The sequence below is a fragment of the Mytilus edulis genome, chromosome 1 (assembly GCF_963676685.1).
Source record: "Mytilus edulis chromosome 1, xbMytEdul2.2, whole genome shotgun sequence".
Classification (NCBI taxonomy): Eukaryota; Metazoa; Mollusca; class Bivalvia; order Mytilida; family Mytilidae; genus Mytilus; species Mytilus edulis.
Window position 1 is genome coordinate 9,920,107 of NC_092344.1, and position 17,933 is coordinate 9,938,039.

General features: G+C 31.0%; 1 protein-coding gene across 4 annotated transcripts in view; it reads right to left on the reverse strand.

Annotated features, from left to right (window-relative positions):
- LOC139523592 (ciliogenesis and planar polarity effector 1-like) overlaps positions 1–17,933 on the reverse strand; it is a 52,945-nt gene that overhangs the window by 2,963 nt on the left and 32,049 nt on the right. For all 4 annotated transcript variants that reach the window (XM_071317752.1, XM_071317726.1, XM_071317735.1 and 1 more), the window contains 18 exons: positions 15,865–17,411; positions 15,202–15,291; positions 13,183–13,414; positions 11,552–12,499; positions 10,504–10,622; positions 10,228–10,297; positions 9,754–9,856; positions 9,403–9,515; positions 8,042–8,159; positions 7,385–7,524; positions 6,781–7,052; positions 5,014–5,158; positions 4,242–4,432; positions 3,570–3,713; positions 2,956–3,196; positions 1,682–2,168; positions 870–1,142; positions 254–406 (listed from right to left, as the gene is read on the reverse strand). In XM_071317752.1, the coding sequence (XP_071173853.1) occupies positions 254–406; positions 870–1,142; positions 1,682–2,168; positions 2,956–3,196; positions 3,570–3,713; positions 4,242–4,432; positions 5,014–5,158; positions 6,781–7,052; positions 7,385–7,524; positions 8,042–8,159; positions 9,403–9,515; positions 9,754–9,856; positions 10,228–10,297; positions 10,504–10,622; positions 11,552–12,499; positions 13,183–13,414; positions 15,202–15,291; positions 15,865–17,411 (5,386 nt within the window). The remainder of the gene's footprint in view (positions 1–253; positions 407–869; positions 1,143–1,681; positions 2,169–2,955; positions 3,197–3,569; positions 3,714–4,241; positions 4,433–5,013; positions 5,159–6,780; positions 7,053–7,384; positions 7,525–8,041; positions 8,160–9,402; positions 9,516–9,753; positions 9,857–10,227; positions 10,298–10,503; positions 10,623–11,551; positions 12,500–13,182; positions 13,415–15,201; positions 15,292–15,864; positions 17,412–17,933) is intronic.

Consider the following 17,933-nt stretch of genomic DNA (forward strand, 5'->3'; position numbering starts at 1 on the left):
AAACATAATGCCCCTCTACTATTGTAGGTGGGGCATAAAACATAATGCCCCTCTACTATTGTAGGTGGGGCATAAAAATAGCAAAGAAGATGTATTTACTGATAATATATGTTATCAGACAATATTTGGAAATTAGGATTTTGTTCCAGTGAAGTGAAGTAGAGTAATGAATAATAGATTGGATTTTTTTATGTCTCAAGTATCAGGAGTATTATACAAAGGTACAGCTGGGATTTTTTTTTAAATATCTTACCAGTTCTTCCAGTACCAGGTATATGAGAACGAGGTATAATCGGGGTGTTATATGTTTTCTTTGACTTCATCTCTTGTAATCTCTCTGCGTAGGTCTTGACAGTTCTGGGAGATGGTTCAGCAAAACTCTTCTTACTAGGGGATCTGTTTGATCCTAATTTACAGAATTTAAAATATATGTTGGTATTATTCAAATTGCTAAGACTCAGGAATTCACCTTAAGTATACATAAAACAAGTTTATCCTAAACAAATTTAGTGGTTTAAAATGTTATGTGGTGTTTTACAATAAACTATAAAAATTCTATATCATGTATTGCATTTATAAAACGTTTAATCATAAATCAATACAGAGGGGAAAATGTGTTGAAATTATGTATGTTTCAGGTTCTACAATAATATATTTTTCAAAATTGATATCAAATTACAATATATTCCAATTGTGACTTTCTTCCTAGTACAGTTATTTTTTTAACTTGAGCAGTGAGAGCATGTGTTACAAGTGATGTTTCTTTAAATCTAATGCGTTAGAAAAAGATAATTCCCATGGTGTAATAGCAATAAGTAAATAATCCATCGATAGTTTTGGCAGTAAATAACAAATTATACAATTAATACCATAAATCCTTTCTCCTTTCTCCTCAGGACTAAGTTCTCTGGGTGTATCCCTCTGCATACTAGCTAACCTCTGTGCATATGGTGTAGGTATTTTAGAGAATTTCTTTTTAAGTTTGGAAGGATCTTGAAGCCTCACCATCTCTGTAAATGACTTGGGTTTGTACTGTTTACCAGATGGTTTAGGGGGTGGTGAAGCAGGTCTAGGTTTATAAACCTCCTGACTTTGTGTTACTTCCATGTCAGCCACGGCCTTGGCATATGCAGAATAATCACCTATAGAAAACAATTTAGTTGTTCAAATAGTGGTTCACAATTTAATATATTCCTAACATGCTATATTGTATCAACATTTATGCATTCAATACTTTTCATAACTGTAGTTACTCTGTATTTTATTATTTTCGGTACACAATTTGACCTTCTTACATGCAGAATTTTCCCTGAGATATTCTAAAGCTGTCCTTCCAACACAGCACAAGAACACTGGAATATTTGAGTATTTGGGTTGGGTTTTTTTTTTCAGGGCTGGGGGTTTGAAGATAATAAGAAATCGTAAAAAAAATAAACAATAATTTTCTCCTTTTTTCCAAGGAAAGTTTTGTTTGTACATTTTTTATCTGTTTGTTTAAGGGATTTCCTACCAAAAGATACAAACTTATATGCCAAAAATGAGGTCTGAATAATAGAAATTTAATAATTTCTCCTTTACTTTTAACATACAATTCTTAATACTAACCTTACATGAAATCACTCTGTAAAGTATTTGTTTTATTTTTTTAAAGCATTCTACAATGTCTAAATCTATGTTATACCTGTTGTTTCCTGACTTCTCCTCATGAACTCATCAGAATCAATTAATCTAAGACGAGGAACAACTGGTTCAGGAGCAGGCTGTACCATGATTGGCTGTGGTCTGGGTTGTCTTTCCCTGACTGGAGACCTGACTGGTTCTCTATACTGTATTTTCTCATCTGGTCTATATATCTTTCTTGAAACCTTTGGTGAAATGGTTACAGTAGATCTGGTAGTATCAATTTGTTTTCTCCCTGGACTAATACCCCTTCTGTCAGAGATCATAGGGCTTCTCTCCCATCTTTCTGGAGACCGTTTTTTCGTTTTAACAGGACTGGTGTCTCGTGAAACTGGTTTACGCTTTGGACTTCGTTCCCGATATGTTGGCAATTCAGGCTTGTCTCTTAATGCTTCTAAAAATAACTCTTCAGCTTCTGCCATACGCCTTGTCATGTCCACTTGGTTTTGGAATTTCCTGTCGTTGAATTCACCTGCTTTAAACGTTCCCTGAAAATATCAAAAAGAGATCTATTTTTAAAACAAGTATATTTCTTTAATGACAATATAACATTTAAAACATATATAAGATATTTCAATAAAATAGATAAACAATGAGTATGTCTTGTGTAAATACAGATAAACTCATTTTACTGTGCAAATAGTTAGAAGATGGTTGTGTATCATAACTGTTGGAGAAAAACTTCATTTTTACAAGACCTAACTAATTCAGACATTTTGACACACATTTACTGTGAAATGCATCAAATCTATCAACAACAAAAAAGTCAAAAATTATGCATAACATGAAATTATCTACCATGAAAACAAGGCATCTTTGCTGACATGGTGATTTCCAATACAATATATGGGACTTGTTTAACAATAATGATACTGACAATATTTTAGTCTCTTTTTATTTCTTTATGCATGTTCCAAGTTATAGCTTAACAGATTAATTGCTGCAATTTCAATTCTTATATTGAACAAAATATTTGGAAATATGTATGTTTGCCTTAAACTGTCTATGTTTGTGGTAGGCATATTACAGCAAATTTTACCATATATAACAACTACAAGTTATTTAACATCCTTGACTTCCATGGACTTACCATACACAGATATTCTTTGTCTATTTAAATAAAAACAATGAGCAAATTAAACTTTCCCTTCTGAGATCCTAACAAAACTTGATGCTTAAATAACATAATAATAAATTTTTTAGTGATAATAGGTCTGTGGCGTTTTTTTAACACAAACCCAGATCTTCAATTCAAAAATAGTTTAAATAACTTACCTTGTGTGTATCATGTGAAGGTTTGAATGGCTTGACTTCATGTTCTCTCAAATCATGTAAATGTTTTCTATATTCCTCCATCTTTTGTGCTCTCTTGTCAGCCATCCATCTTCTTATTTCTTCTTTCTTTTCAGCACTTCTTTCATCTGGATATTCTTCCTTGGTCTTGGTGTATTCCTCTAGTTTCTGTAGACTTTTCCTCATTCTCTCCTGCTGTGCTGGACTTTCTGCCCGTCTAGCACTGTCAATATCAAATGGTAAAAATATACATTTCTAGATTTTGTGGGGAATTTTAGATTTAACTTCATTGATAACATGACATCCTTGCTTGTATTGAATAATGAATACTTAACATTACATTTGGAAGGACTCATTCCTCTTTTGAAATAATTATAACAAAAATGGTGTCAGTATTTGTATAAGAAGTTATTATTTTCATTAATAGTTATAGATGCTAATCAAAAAGACTAACAGCATACACCCTTCAAGTGTTATCCATTTTCTTTTAACTGCCCAATCTATCTTAAATATCATCAACAGCTATTCATAAACTCAGAATAAAACGACTTTAATGAATAATATGTATTACCAATGTACATTCATTAGACACATACCTATGCTTCATTTGATTGACAAAGAACTTGGCTTCTTCAGGTTCAAATCCAGCTTCTTCTAAGTCAATATCTCCCTTCTGGACCATCTCTCCTATTATGTCACTGATACCACTCAGACCTGAGATACGTGCCAACTCCTGAGAACTGTAGGGAAAGACAAATATTTATATTGTTTAATTCATTCAGGTTGCTGACTCTCACTATCCAACCAATTTAGTAAAGAAGACAATACCAGACTCTACAGCTTTATTTAAAATAGCATGAATAAAAGGTGATTTCGAGTATCAATGAGATGATGACCCAATGACAAAATTAGACAAAGACATCTAAAGGGAATTTCATCCATCAGAATATTACAAATTTTATTTTAGATTAATTCAGCATTAGAAAGATAATTCTTTCCATTTCCTAAAATTTCCAGCACAACCTTCTTAAATTTTATAATTGAAAATTTAAAGAAAATAATACCAGTACCACAAACTTAGATTGGTTGACAGCTGTAGATATATTTACAGCAATAAAATGAACAAACAAGATTGTAAAAATAAAATATACCAGATTCTGCACAAGACATTACTCTTCTGATTTGATACTCTTGGGAACTATTTAAATTTTTAACCATCTTGATAGTATGACAGTTTTGAGAATACATTTTCAATCTGTTGGTTATACCTTGTTTTTTTGCCCTTTGGTGATGGTGACCTTCTGGCAGTAGATTTGGCTTCAGTCCTAGCACTAGATCTAGCACTTCTCTTAGGAGATTTCTGGGATACTTTAGGTGTCAATGCGTCTGACTTTCTATCATCAAGCATACCAGGTGTAGTATCTTCTGTGTCTGCTAGATGTTCTAATGTACTTATCAACTGTAATAGAGGAAACAGATTATACATTTCAGTTAAAAAAAAAACATTCCTTTTTTTTTTCTTCAACTTCAATAAATTTTTAAAGACACTTAATTGACTCTACCTATGTATTTTGAGTTTTTATCAGTTATTTGATCCTGAGTAATATATATTATTGATTGTTTTATTTATACTAAATTTTGTGTATTGATTCAAAATTTTACCCATTTTTAACAAAATAGGAAGTTGCAATTGAAAGCATAAAAGAATGTTTCAAAGTTCACAGAACTAAACTTGTCTAGGCACTATGAGATGCATATATATATATATGCTGGTTATTAAAATATTTTTTATTTTTGTGCAACCTCGATGAAAACCATGCTGTCTACCTTAATTCAACAGTATGGACCATATTTTTATCTTGATATTTCATGTACATCATGCTATTAATCTCTACCATTGATATCCTCTAAAATCTACAATTATTATTTCATAAAATTTTCAAACATACTTATGTTGCATGATCTGAACTATGAGTCTACAACTTTAAAAGATCTATGAATTATCCCCAAAAAACAAAGATGTGGTCCAATCATATTTACCATTCTGGTACCATGGAAGCCTCTTTCTATATTGTCTGACATGTGATCTATGGCTTGTATTTGTGAGTTCATATCTCTCAGTCTCTGGATAATACTAGCTCTTGTTCCCTGAAGACTTTCTCTTGGCATTACAGCAACCGATACTCTGTAAGGATCAAACATTCCTTTAATACCTCAATATCATCTTTTTAAATAATATGAATAACTGTTACTGTAATTCTAAAGTATTCTCTACATGTTCAGTAGCAATTTGGATCAGTTCAAATCTGTGGGTAAAGATAGATTTTTAATCAACAACATAAAACACCATCTGAAACTTTGTAAAGATTAACACTTTTTACTATACTGGATTTCAAAACATTAATTACATTAATATTTCATTTTTCCTTTAAACACTATAATGAAAAAAACTAAATGTTAATAAAAATATTAAAGAATAGGAACATACCTCTTATTAAGAAAACATCTCTTTCTTATGAAAATCATTTTCCCCCCATATCACAATTTTGTAAGTTATTTAGTGCATTACATAATCTTTTTGTAGTAAAATTTTATAATGATATTTTTTTTTTAAAAGTAAATTAAACAAATGTGCCTTTAATGTTTTCTAACTAACCAAGACATATCATGTTTCATAGATAACTATCTAGAAATTATATCAACAAAATTGTAACATTTAAAGTGCATGATTTTATCACCTGTTTTTTATGATTAATATTAAAATACGAAGAACTACTGTAAGCTACTGCTAATGAATATATACCCCTGCTCAAATTAAGTGAAAGTATATAAAGTAGTAGGCTTGATTAGGCCCTAAAATGGCCCTCTTTTTTACCTTAAATATCAAATTAGGATTTATTGACCAAAATCACAATGAATCATAGCTAATACATTGACTAGATAGGAAATGAGCCTTTTTTTTTGAAAATTTACATTTCTGCCTTTCACCGATGACGTCACAAACAGTACTCATTTTTATTTCCATGAAAAGTCAATGAAATTGGTAAATTTTGCATTGATAATTGGACAGGAAACACAGAGCCCATAGGTCAGCAAAACAGATCTTTAAACACAATGTTTGTAATGACATTTTGCATGTTTAACTTGAATATTTTGTTTGCTGACGACTGCGCTCTATGTTTCCTGGTCCTAAATTTGGTTGAAATCTGGACGATTTTGTCAAATTTCGCCAAAATCTCCAATTTTGACCTACTTTGGATGTAGAAATCAACGCTTTAGAATAAAACTTTGACACAAATAGTTCTATTTTACTTTCTCACATGTTTTTTAGACAATTTAAAACATATTTTATCTTGTACCATTCAATTTTATAATTGGGGCCAAATATAGTCCTTACCGAACTTACTCCTTTACATTTAATCATCAAACAAGAAATATGGTGATTGTTTTGAAAATTACAGAGTAAAATGGTTAATACCATTTTTTGAAATATAATTTGATTTGCTTATTAAATTAACCCAACAGTTGGTTAATGTTTACCTCATTCAATTAAAATATGTGTATGATAAAAAAAAATCTTCTACTGTGATAACCATATTTTTTCATTTCTCCTTATTGATTTGATGATGATTATGGGTCTTATCACACTTGTTTTCACTATATTTACTCTCAGGATGAATTCCATTAGCAAATCCTGTTATGGTTTTGTGCTTTGCTCTAAAGGGTGTTTCTGTTAATCTGATACCCTTATCTTTTGAAATCTTTAGCTTTGCTGACATGGTTTTACACATTCATTTATAGCCTTACCTGTCATGATCTTTTGCTTTAGTCTCAAACATTTTGACCGTTACAGCATCTTGTGTAAATGGACGTTGAATCTTAGGTTGTAAGGCTTCTCTCAAATTAGATTCCATGGCTTCCAATCCCTCTCTAGCAGAGGTCAAAGTCATAGATGTTGGCTGAAGGGCAAGGTCATGCTGCACCTTCTCTTCCTTGTCTGGTTTCTCATGAAGGTCATGTAATAAGGCTGATGCATCAAGATCAACTACATTAAGATATGTACGTCCCTTTGGTTTTTCCTGGGGATATAAAGTCTTGTTTTTGGTGGGAAATATTTACAGCTTAATTGATGACTTATATCTCTACAAATCTATTGCTTATAGTTATAAGAAAAGGTTTGTGCCTGGATTATTGTCAACATAACATTACTTTTATCATTTGTTGAAATTTGCCAATAAAACATTTTTCCAGTATTAATATTTTTAGTTAAATTCTAAATTTACATAAACAGATCAATGTGCCGCAGACACTTTATAGTATTAAATTTAACATTTGATTAAATATATTTCAAAAAATTTAATACAATATTATTTCCAATATAGTTGTAAATGAAATAATTGTTTAGACTTACTCTTCCTTTAGTAGTAACATCAGATGTAGGCTGTTGTTCAGTATCACCAAACCTAAGACCGAGGTATATATCTGGTGGTAAAGCATTGCCCTGTCTGGCTCGGTTATATTCTACTATAGCTTCCTGTATGGGGTCAACACCTGTAATAACACAAGATTAGGAATTTGACATCATGTCCAGTAGAGCAATGTTTATACTTTGATAATTATTGCCTTAAAACTCTATCACTTAAATGTAGATTGATATTTAATATCTGATGAAACTATGAAATTATTAAAACTTCTTTAGATAAATAAAATAAATTTTTAAATGCTGAAAACACATTTCCTCTTGTGATCTATGATGCTACAACATTGTAATAGCTGAATATAGTGATTACAATCTTTTCTCAATATAATACCAAGTCATTTTTCAAAAAGCAAATACCATATCTTTAGGATTATTTTTTTAATTTTCATACTTTTTTAAACCATTCTTTATAGGAATATCACACCTCTGAAAATCAGTATTATATGCATGGTACTATATTATAATGCTAGAGGATTTGACCATGACAATTTCATTAGGTAATATCAAAGTATGTCTTTTATTTAGAAGACATGAAAATGACTGAAATAAATAATAAATAATAACATATCTTGACTTAACACTACCTACCTGTATCTTTAGTAATACAAGTAGAGGCTTCTGCTGTTCTGATATACTCCCTCTCCATTGCAGGGTCTGTCTCCATCTCAGCATCCTCTACATTGTGGGTCATCGTAGAAAAGTCAACCTGTCAATAAAAAACCTTAATATATCTATCCCGTCAATAAAAAACCTTAATATATCTATCCTGTCAATAAAAAACCTTAATATATCTATCCTGTCAATAAAAAACCTTAATATATCTATCCTGTCAATAAAAAACCTCAATATATCTATCCTGTCAATAAAAAACCTCAATATATCTATCCTGTCAATAAAAAACCTTAATATATCTATCCTGTCAATAAAAAACTCAATATATCTATCCTTAATATATCTATCCTGTCAATAAAAAACCTCAATATATCTATCCTGTCAATAAAAAACCTTAATATATCTATCCTGTCAATAAAAAACCTTAATATATCTATCCTGTCAATAAAAAACCTTAATATATCTATCCTGTCAATAAAAAACCTTAATATATCTATCCTGCCAATAAAAAACCTTAATATATCTATCCTGTCAATAAAAAACCTTAATATATCTATCCTGTCAATAAAAAACCTTAATATATCTATCCTGTCAATAAAAAACCTCAATATATCTATCCTGTCAATAAAAAACCTTAATATATCTATCCTGTCAATAAAAAACCTCAATATATCTATCCTGTCAATAAAAAACCTCAACATATCTATCCTGTCAATAAAAAACCTCAATATATCTATCCTGTCAATAAAAAACCTTAATATATCTATCCTGTCAATAAAAAACCTTAATATATCTATCCTGTCAATAAAAAACCTTAATATATCTATCCTGTCAATAAAAAACCTCAATATATCTATCCTGTCAATAAAAAACCTCAATATATCTATCCTGTCAATAAAAAACCTTAATATATCTATCCTGTTTTGACAAGATCTTTACAAAATCATTCCTGGCATTGCAGTACACTAAGATTTTACAGAAATTATTGTGTTCATTTATTACTGACCTTCGTGAAAAATTAACAAATATGCAAGTTTAATTATTGCAATTTTATGAAAAGTTACATACAGATAACAGATAGATGTATTTGATTTCAAAATGTGAGTTCTTATTATTCCAATTAGTTGCATTATTGAAATAAATAAAAACCTTGCAATAATTTCTGAATTTACATTACCATCTCTACTACAATGGTGTTTGAGCACTAAAAATCTTCCCAAAAAAACTTTACTCATCTTCACAGCAGTCTATGTTGGGTTTTTTTTAAAACAAACATCATTTTCTATAATAAGACCTTTAAAAAAATCTGTTACAACTTTTAATATTTCCTTACAAACCTTCTTTCTTTGTTGTTTTTTCATGATCATAGCAGTCCTGTATTGTATTCTAGCATTAGTGTCTTCTTCAAATCCCATCTGTTTGTCCATATGGAGGTAATTCTCATAGGAGCCTACAAAATCAGATTTTAGATAAACTGCGAGTAGTTTTTAGGAGATGGAAATTATTTTTCTCATAGGTATGAATATGAAACTATAGAGTTATTGTTAGAGAGGCAAAAGGACCTTTTGTGTGACATCTGCATTGGGCCTTTATTTTTGCAAGAATTCAGGATTGTCTTTGTATTTATGACAATGACTGTGGAATCAAGAGTACTGTAAATAAAATGTAAAAATTCAATGTTTGTATACCTGGTCTGATAGCATAACCATCATGTATCTGATCTTCACTGGTTTCACCTTCTACTTCTTCAGTGCTGCCCTCTACTGGTCTTTCCTTTTCATCCATGTGACTCTAAAATGAAAAATAATCTATGATTTGTACTTTCAGTTCAATTGTGCTCTAAAATTTGTTTTATTGTGGTATCAAATATTTCGTTCAAAATGTGTTTCGATTGATTTTTTAATTCCATTGACTGAATTTTCTACAATCTTCTTTTTTTTTTTTTTAAACTTATTAACGTGTTATTAAACTTATTAAAATTTTTATTGTGTTATTTTAACTTGTTAAACTTACTAACATGTTGAATGCTGTACTAATAATGGTTAACTTTACAAATTGTGACTTGGATGGAGAGTTGTCACATTGGCACTCATACCACACCTTCTTATATCTATTATGAATGATCAGTGAGTACTTTATATGGCATTAATAGATATATATACCTCTTGTGAAGATTGCAGAGTCAATCCTGATGCAGGTTTCTGTGGTCTTGGTTTCCTTCTTCTACTTCGACTGTGCAAAAACAAAACATTCATAATGTTACAACTCACTTATAGAAACTACCAAAACTGACAAGACTGACTTTAAATTATATGGAAAATATACAGACCAGTTAAAACTTTATATATGCATCAGATACAAATTTATTAAGATTTTAAACTTTATAATTATATACATATTATCAAATACTGATATAAGTAATGATTTTTCTATTTTACCCTCTATCAATTCTCTCGTCTTCATGCTTGTCTTTCATCTCTTGACGTTTAAGATTTACAGACAGAAGTTGTTTCCCTTTCTCTTCTTCTTGCTTTTCTAAGTCTTCCAGATTTTCAACCTTGAATATAAATGTTGTAAATAAGAATCAAACAGAAAGCTAAATACTTATACTACTAAACACAAATGTTATACTTAAGGGCATACGATACAGTTTTGAACCTGTATTTACAAGTTGCTGAAAATTTGCATATAGGCCATTTTTTACCTGATTAAATCAAATATGTAATAAAAAATATACCATCATGTGCTACTTTTTGAGTAAAATGAGGTCGAAATTTTGTATATTTGCTCAAAATTCAGATTTGTGTCTGTATTTTCTTTTTCGAAAGAAAGACATAACTTTTTTGTTTTAAAAGATAAACACAAATTGTTTTTTGTTAAATAATCGGTAGTTTCTGTATTTTATAAGTATCATTAAAAATTATGCAATTTTTATTCCGAAATAACTCTATATTTATCAAATGTTCATGAATAGAGGAAAAAACGTCATTTTTTGCTGCATGTTTATCAAAATTAAAAAAAATTGCGCTATTTACAGTTTTATAAAATTTGGGTCACATAATCTCCTTGCAAAATGAAACAAATTGCTGTTTTAAAAAATAGGGGTCCATGCACTCGTTTTCAAATTAAATCAGTTTGAATGATAAAAATCAGTCGAAAAATGCATCTTTTCCCGATATGTCATAGTTTGACGTCGCGAAAATAACATTTTACGTTAGCAACGTCATTACCTTCCCTGTAACTGTATCGTATGCCCTTAAAGACATGTCAAACAAAGTTAAGTTTACCCCTGAAACGGTATAACATGATTTCTTTTAAAAAATGAAAAAAAAAGTAATTCATCAATTATATTCACTGTTTTAAACTATATATAACTCTGACTTGAAGACCCAATTTATTTTCCCAGTCATTGACACAGTTAGTGACAGTCTAACTGTATTTGGAGTTTAAAAATAATACTTTACCACATGATTTTATCGTACTCACATGAGATCTCAGGAAATCCAAATTGTGTTTATGTTTCAACAACTCTTTCTGCTTGATTTCTTGTTCATGGCTTAAAATGAGATGTGGATCCAGCAGACGACCAAATGCAGCATCAGACGGACCTAATAGATCCTTATCTTTTGGCAAACTGAGCAGTGGCATATCCATCCTTGCTGGTCCATCATTTTCTCTTTTCTCTATTCTTTGAAACATGCTTTGGTACATGGGTGGTAAAGGAGTATCATTTGGTGGCTGTGATACCATGCCATAGGGTGGTGGAGGGGGTGGGTATTGTGCCTGTGGTACTCTATAAGATCCAGGGAACAATTGTGAGGGAGCATGTCCAGCATTAAGCTGTAGGAGTGGCATACCAAAATCTCTCCCCATTCCTGGTGGTGGCTGCTGTGGTTCTTCCCAAGCTGGAATAGGAATGTGTGGTAATCTAAATTCTCCTTCATCCCGTTCTGCTTGCATACGTAAAAATTTAGGAATGAAATTAACACTTCCTTGTTGGCCTCCTGAACCTTGATAGTTCTCCTTATTGACATCTGACCTTTGTCCTTGTCCACGTGGAGATTTACTTCTCCTTCTGATGGTGTTTTCCTGCAAATTCTGTAACTCTTTCAAAGTACCACCTATATTTGCTCTGCCAGGGGATTTTTGTCTCCTAGAACCAGACAATTCACCCATCACCATACTTTGTGTCATTTGTTCTTCAACAGGCCTTCTTGGTAATGATCGGGACTCATACCTCCTTCTTTCTTCATTGGAGGGACTCCTCCTTCTTGGTAAACTTGACTCCAATGAGTCGTGGCGCCTCCTTGGTGACAAGTTTCGCCTTGGGCTTTGATGTCTTCTGGAATCTGAAGGTCTATTATAGTATTGATCAGCTGGTACCTCATGGCCATCAATGGCACCCATCATTGCAAGCATGCTTCTATGTTGAGCCTGTTAAAAGAAAATAATAAATAAATTTACAACATTTAAATAAGGTATATGAAGTATCTTTTCATCTTTCCACTAATTATATTTTACAAATAGTATAACCTCCCCCTTCTAGTGGAGTGGGGTATAAAAATCAACATTAAAATTTCAAGTTTCAGAGTAACATTCATACAAATGCATGCATCACCCAATTAAATAAACAACTTTTCAACAGACACAGATTTTCAATTTTCTCCTTAAACAAGTATATAGTTTACTTTTCAGTACTTACATCAGCTGACAATAAATATTTATACTTTAAACTTTTGAAAAGAGTATGGGTTTAACTCATTGTTGAAGGATGTTTGGTGACCTACAGTTGTTAATTTCTTCATTTGGTGGAGTATTGACTCATTGTCAATCCTACCACATCTTTTTATCTTTATCAACTAGTGACCAATTTGCACTTCTTAATACTGTGAATTCATTTATTTTCATGGGTATCAATTTTCGTGGATTGCTGAAAACTTGCATATTTGTGTATACTTGATTTCGTGGTTTTGAGCTTCTCTGCATACAAAGCCTATTAAAAATCTGCATTTAGTTGAACATTTGATTTCGTGGTTCACCTGTAGCCACGAAACCCACGAAAATTGTTATCCAACAATTAATAATGAATCAACAGTAATACTAATGCTGATCCCTACCTCCATAATTTTCCTAAGCTCTCCTCTGACAATATCTTGAAGCTGGTGAGCCAGATCATTGCCAATAATGTTGTCAGAATTCCCTCTACTGTACCTCTCCCGAGAATGCTGTCTGTTGTGATCAATTGACCGATCAGGTGATCTTCTCCTTCTGTCATCTACTGAGTGTCGTCTGCTCTCAGATGACCTTTCTCTCCTTGGACTTTTCTTTCGCTGATTAAGACTTCCAGATCTTAAATGAAACAGATATTCAGCCTCATTTAGTAAAACATACAACAGTTGTAACAAAAAAAAATTCGAATTTTCCCTCTAAATTCAGGTCTTAACTTTTCTTTCAAATTTGACAAAACAGACCCCATTTGGCATTTAAAAAAGGAGGAATTAAAAAAATATATATATTCTGCCTACGATACTCTTCAGAACTTGTTGAAATAATAGCTTAATATATCTGTTTTTATGGGAAGAGGACAATCATTGGATAAATTCACAATTCTCATGGAAAACCTTTTAATTTGGGAAGGAATATTAGTCTGTTAGAAAAAAATGTTAGAAAGTGACCTTACACAAATAAACAAAAAAACAATAGAAGAAAAAAGATAGATAACCTTAAGCTCTATGCAGCAAATACATCATTCATAAGAATTTTTCTTTATTACGTTTACTGCTGTTAACTTTTTTCTAACTCTGATAATATTTTGAAATGCTGCAAAATTTTCATTCAGGAATTTTTAATACTTTGAAAAATGCTATATGCAACGGATGTAAACATGAAAAACTATAACAAAGCATAGCAAAAACATAAATTTCTGAAATTCCTCTTAAACCATAAAAATTTCATTTCATTTTGCACAGCTTCCAAGTTAGCAAATTTGATTTTAATATTTATATAAAACTTTAATTACTATCCTTTTGTTATTATCGCTTAATTTTGCATAAGGTCATTTTCAATCTAATTTGGTAATGTTATAAATCTTTGGGACAGTATTGGTATTTCAAATTAAACAAACAGGGTACATTCATCATCATATAACAACAGACACTAAAATGTTAAAATAATTCATGGAGCTGTCACACAGAATAAAACAATATCTAATGGTTTTGACTTAAATTTTCTGTAGGAAATAGGAGCAATCAAATAATTCACACACTGAATTGTATACATAAAACTTACCCCCTTTTCCTAAATATTTGTAAAATTAATGTTATATCAAGATTTTTTCGAACTAGCATATACAAAAACTGTTAATATAAGAGATACATCTCTGTATGTTCTTTCAGCAGCTAAATTCAAATTTTGATTGCAATACATTTACATTTAGACTATACCAAAAATACCAAGGTCAATCAACCATGACTGAAGGTCCAAGTCATGATCTTCCAGGAAATGAGATTTGCCAATGCTTATACAAACTGCATACAAAAGATCATTGTTCTTTATCACAAGTAACTCCCCTTAAGGTGGTACCTAACACTACAGGGAGATAACTCTGTAAAATAAGCAGAACGTTTTAATGACGTTGTGTTCTCAAGGGAATATTAAGCTTCTCAATGATCAAAATAAGTGTTTGTCAAACTGCTATATAACCAGTGTAATTTTTCTGATTAAACGGTTGGTTCCATCTTTTTGATTTTTTTATATTTTTGTGAAAGGGTCAAAGTAAATAATTTGTCAAAATTTTAAGAAAATTAAACGAGCCAAATTAATTTTAGTTCAGGTGTTAGGTACCACCTTAAATTGACCTGATCACAAATTTTTATATTTTGAAATTCTGTTGAAAAATGTTTTTGTATGCTGTTACTGCAGTTGCCAAGGATATAGGAAGGTTTATGTAGCCATGTTATAGAGCCTGTTCTTACATCCTAATATTTTGAGTAATCACATGGTCGTATAATTGCCAATGAGACAACTCTCAACAAAGACAAATTGATACAGAAATTTTGCAACTATAGTTACAGCCTACTTTTTTATATACCGTATGATAAAGTGTTTCTGTTCCACAGAGAATGATAAATACTTACTTTTTAATATATGATAAAGTGTTCCGCAGAGAATCATCATACTCCTCTGGTTCTAATGAACTCACTTCTATTGAACTGCTGTCTTCTTTCCTGTAAGATTATTAGAAATGGTTTCCTTAATAACAATAATAGTTAATTGATCCATAAAAGTTTACTTATTTTTTTCGTAAAAATATTTTTTTCCTCATTCAAAATCTAAAAACATTCATTAGAACTTTTTGAGCAAAGAAATGTTTGAATCTTTGAAGACATCATTTAAGAATATTTTCATGCTTATGCTTCTATACTGAAATTTATTAAAATTTGAAAAATATTTCAACATTTGCAAAGAAAAATTTCTAATTCCTGAAATATCAATAAGACAAGATGTCAATGAGACAGCATCCTAGAGATATAAAATTAAAAGACATCTAAAGTTAGCATAGACTGGTATGAACAGATCATCATCATCCGACATGCATGAAATTTCTAGAGATTTTTTCCCATCCTTATTTCCCATTTCAGTTTAATTTTCTATCAAAAATGCAACTTTTACAGTATCTTGAAATGTTAAAGGGAACTTAAACAAATTACTACAAAAAAATCAAACTTTGACTTTAATTTTTTGTAAAAATGAATTTTTAAAAAGTTGATCAAAAATCAGTAGTAAAAAAAGATACATACACATCCAAAACTTTTTCATATTCTGTATGGACTTCTTCAGCTTCAATATCATATTCATTTTCCCAATCTTTATCTGTATTTGTACTTTGTAAACTCAACGATCCATTTTTGTTTTGTTTTGGTTTTGGATATCTTCGTTTTGATTCACCACTACTTTGTAGCATCTTAGCACTTTCTTTCATACTAACAGAAACTCTCATCTGCTCCTGAATAATATTTTCTTCCTTTTGAGTCTGAGGTAATGTACGGTGACCAGATGGCTTTCCATAAGGTGAATATTTATTATCAAGTAACCATATTGTTAATACAACAAGCTCAACTGGAGCATCAATTTTCATTTTTGGTCTAAATGACAAGTCTTTTTCACCTTTCCATTTCAAACCTAGAGAATGTTGTTTCTTTCCCCAGACAGAAAACCAGTGTAAGACATTCTGTAAATGATGATATCTTTTTCCAAGGTCAACATCAAGTGACCACTGTTTTTCTTGATCATGAGAGGGATCACGATATAATACTTCTTCTGATTCAGCAAACTTTGAGACCATGCCTGTCATTTTTCCTTTCATTCTGTTTGGTGAGTGGGCATTATATTCCTTCCCCAACTCATTCTCTGGTATATAATTCAGTCCACCTCCTTGACTTATAAACCTACTCATACCACCTTGACCATGTTGTTCACCTTCACTAGACACACTTACACTTCTAAACATACCTTTTTGAACTGGTTCCTTTTCAACTCTATTTGGACTTTGTCCCATTGAACCTTTAGGGGAAGACATAACAATAAGGGACTGTTTCCTTTCTTGGTCTGGGAGTTCAGACCTTTTGATCAAGTTTTCTAGTTCCATATTCCAAATGTTTTCAGCAAATGGAAGAATTAATGGTGGTATGATTACTTTACGCTCTCTTTCTTCATCAACAATTTTTGTGAATGACACTGCAACAAAGCTGTCTAAAAATTCTAAGTATGATAATTTAGATTCAAAAGGTCGTGATCCAGGACAAAGCCCATTGTTTTGTAGACTAGATGTAAGACTGTCAGCAACAGTGGTATTAGAGTCAAATACAAATTCTTCATAGCTACCATAAGCTTTTTTTCTTTTCTTTAATATTTTCATTACAACTTCACATTGCTTGAAAAAATAAACTGACAAAGTCTTCCCCCTAGGAGATGCTTGAAAGAATGTTACCGATTTCCTCCCCTCATTTTCTGGGTCTGTGTCATTCATTTCAGCAATTTCCTGTTCTGGTCTTGCCGATTTACCATCATCTTCTGGTTCAATCGTTACACCTTGCCAATCCTGTATAATCTTATTCAATTTATCTTGAACTTCAGAGTCAAGATTTTCTTCATCATGAAAATGTTCAGCTAAAATATCAGCTGTGTCTTCCTCTGGTTTCAATTCCTGAATGAGAGACAATGCTATCTTGTAGACACATTCCTCCTCTGGCAGGAATCGACTGAATGCTAGCATGTGAACCGCCCACTGGAGAGTATTAAAGCATTCCTTCATCCACTTGTCTCCTTGCTTGGCATCCCAACTTGCCTAAAATTAAATGATGTATGGATTGAAATGTTCTATTGTTTTTAAATTTTCAGGCATAAAATTATTGTTAGTCATAAGTTTTGTGCATTTAAAAAGTTAATTATTTGCATATACATCCATATTAAAATTTGAACTCTAATATTCATGTGATTATAGTCAAGATAATTATAAAGGAAAGTAAATGGCCAATTATCTTTATCAGTCTTTTTGTAGCAGTAATATTTCATAATATGAAAAAATAACTATTTAATACTCTTTAAAACCCTATGTTTTTGCTATATTTTTCCATTTCCAAACAGTATAACTTGAACATTGATATAAAAATAAAATTTAATACATCTGATATAGTTAATGCTAATTCAGAACAGAAGGATATCAAATATGTATAAAGACTATCCATACATTAATATTACTTTGATATTTTGAGATATATATTCATATTTGTCAAAATGCATGTGTACACACGTTTTCCTTGTTTTCACACCTGTACATATTTTACCAATATGTTTTTTCCAATGTTAA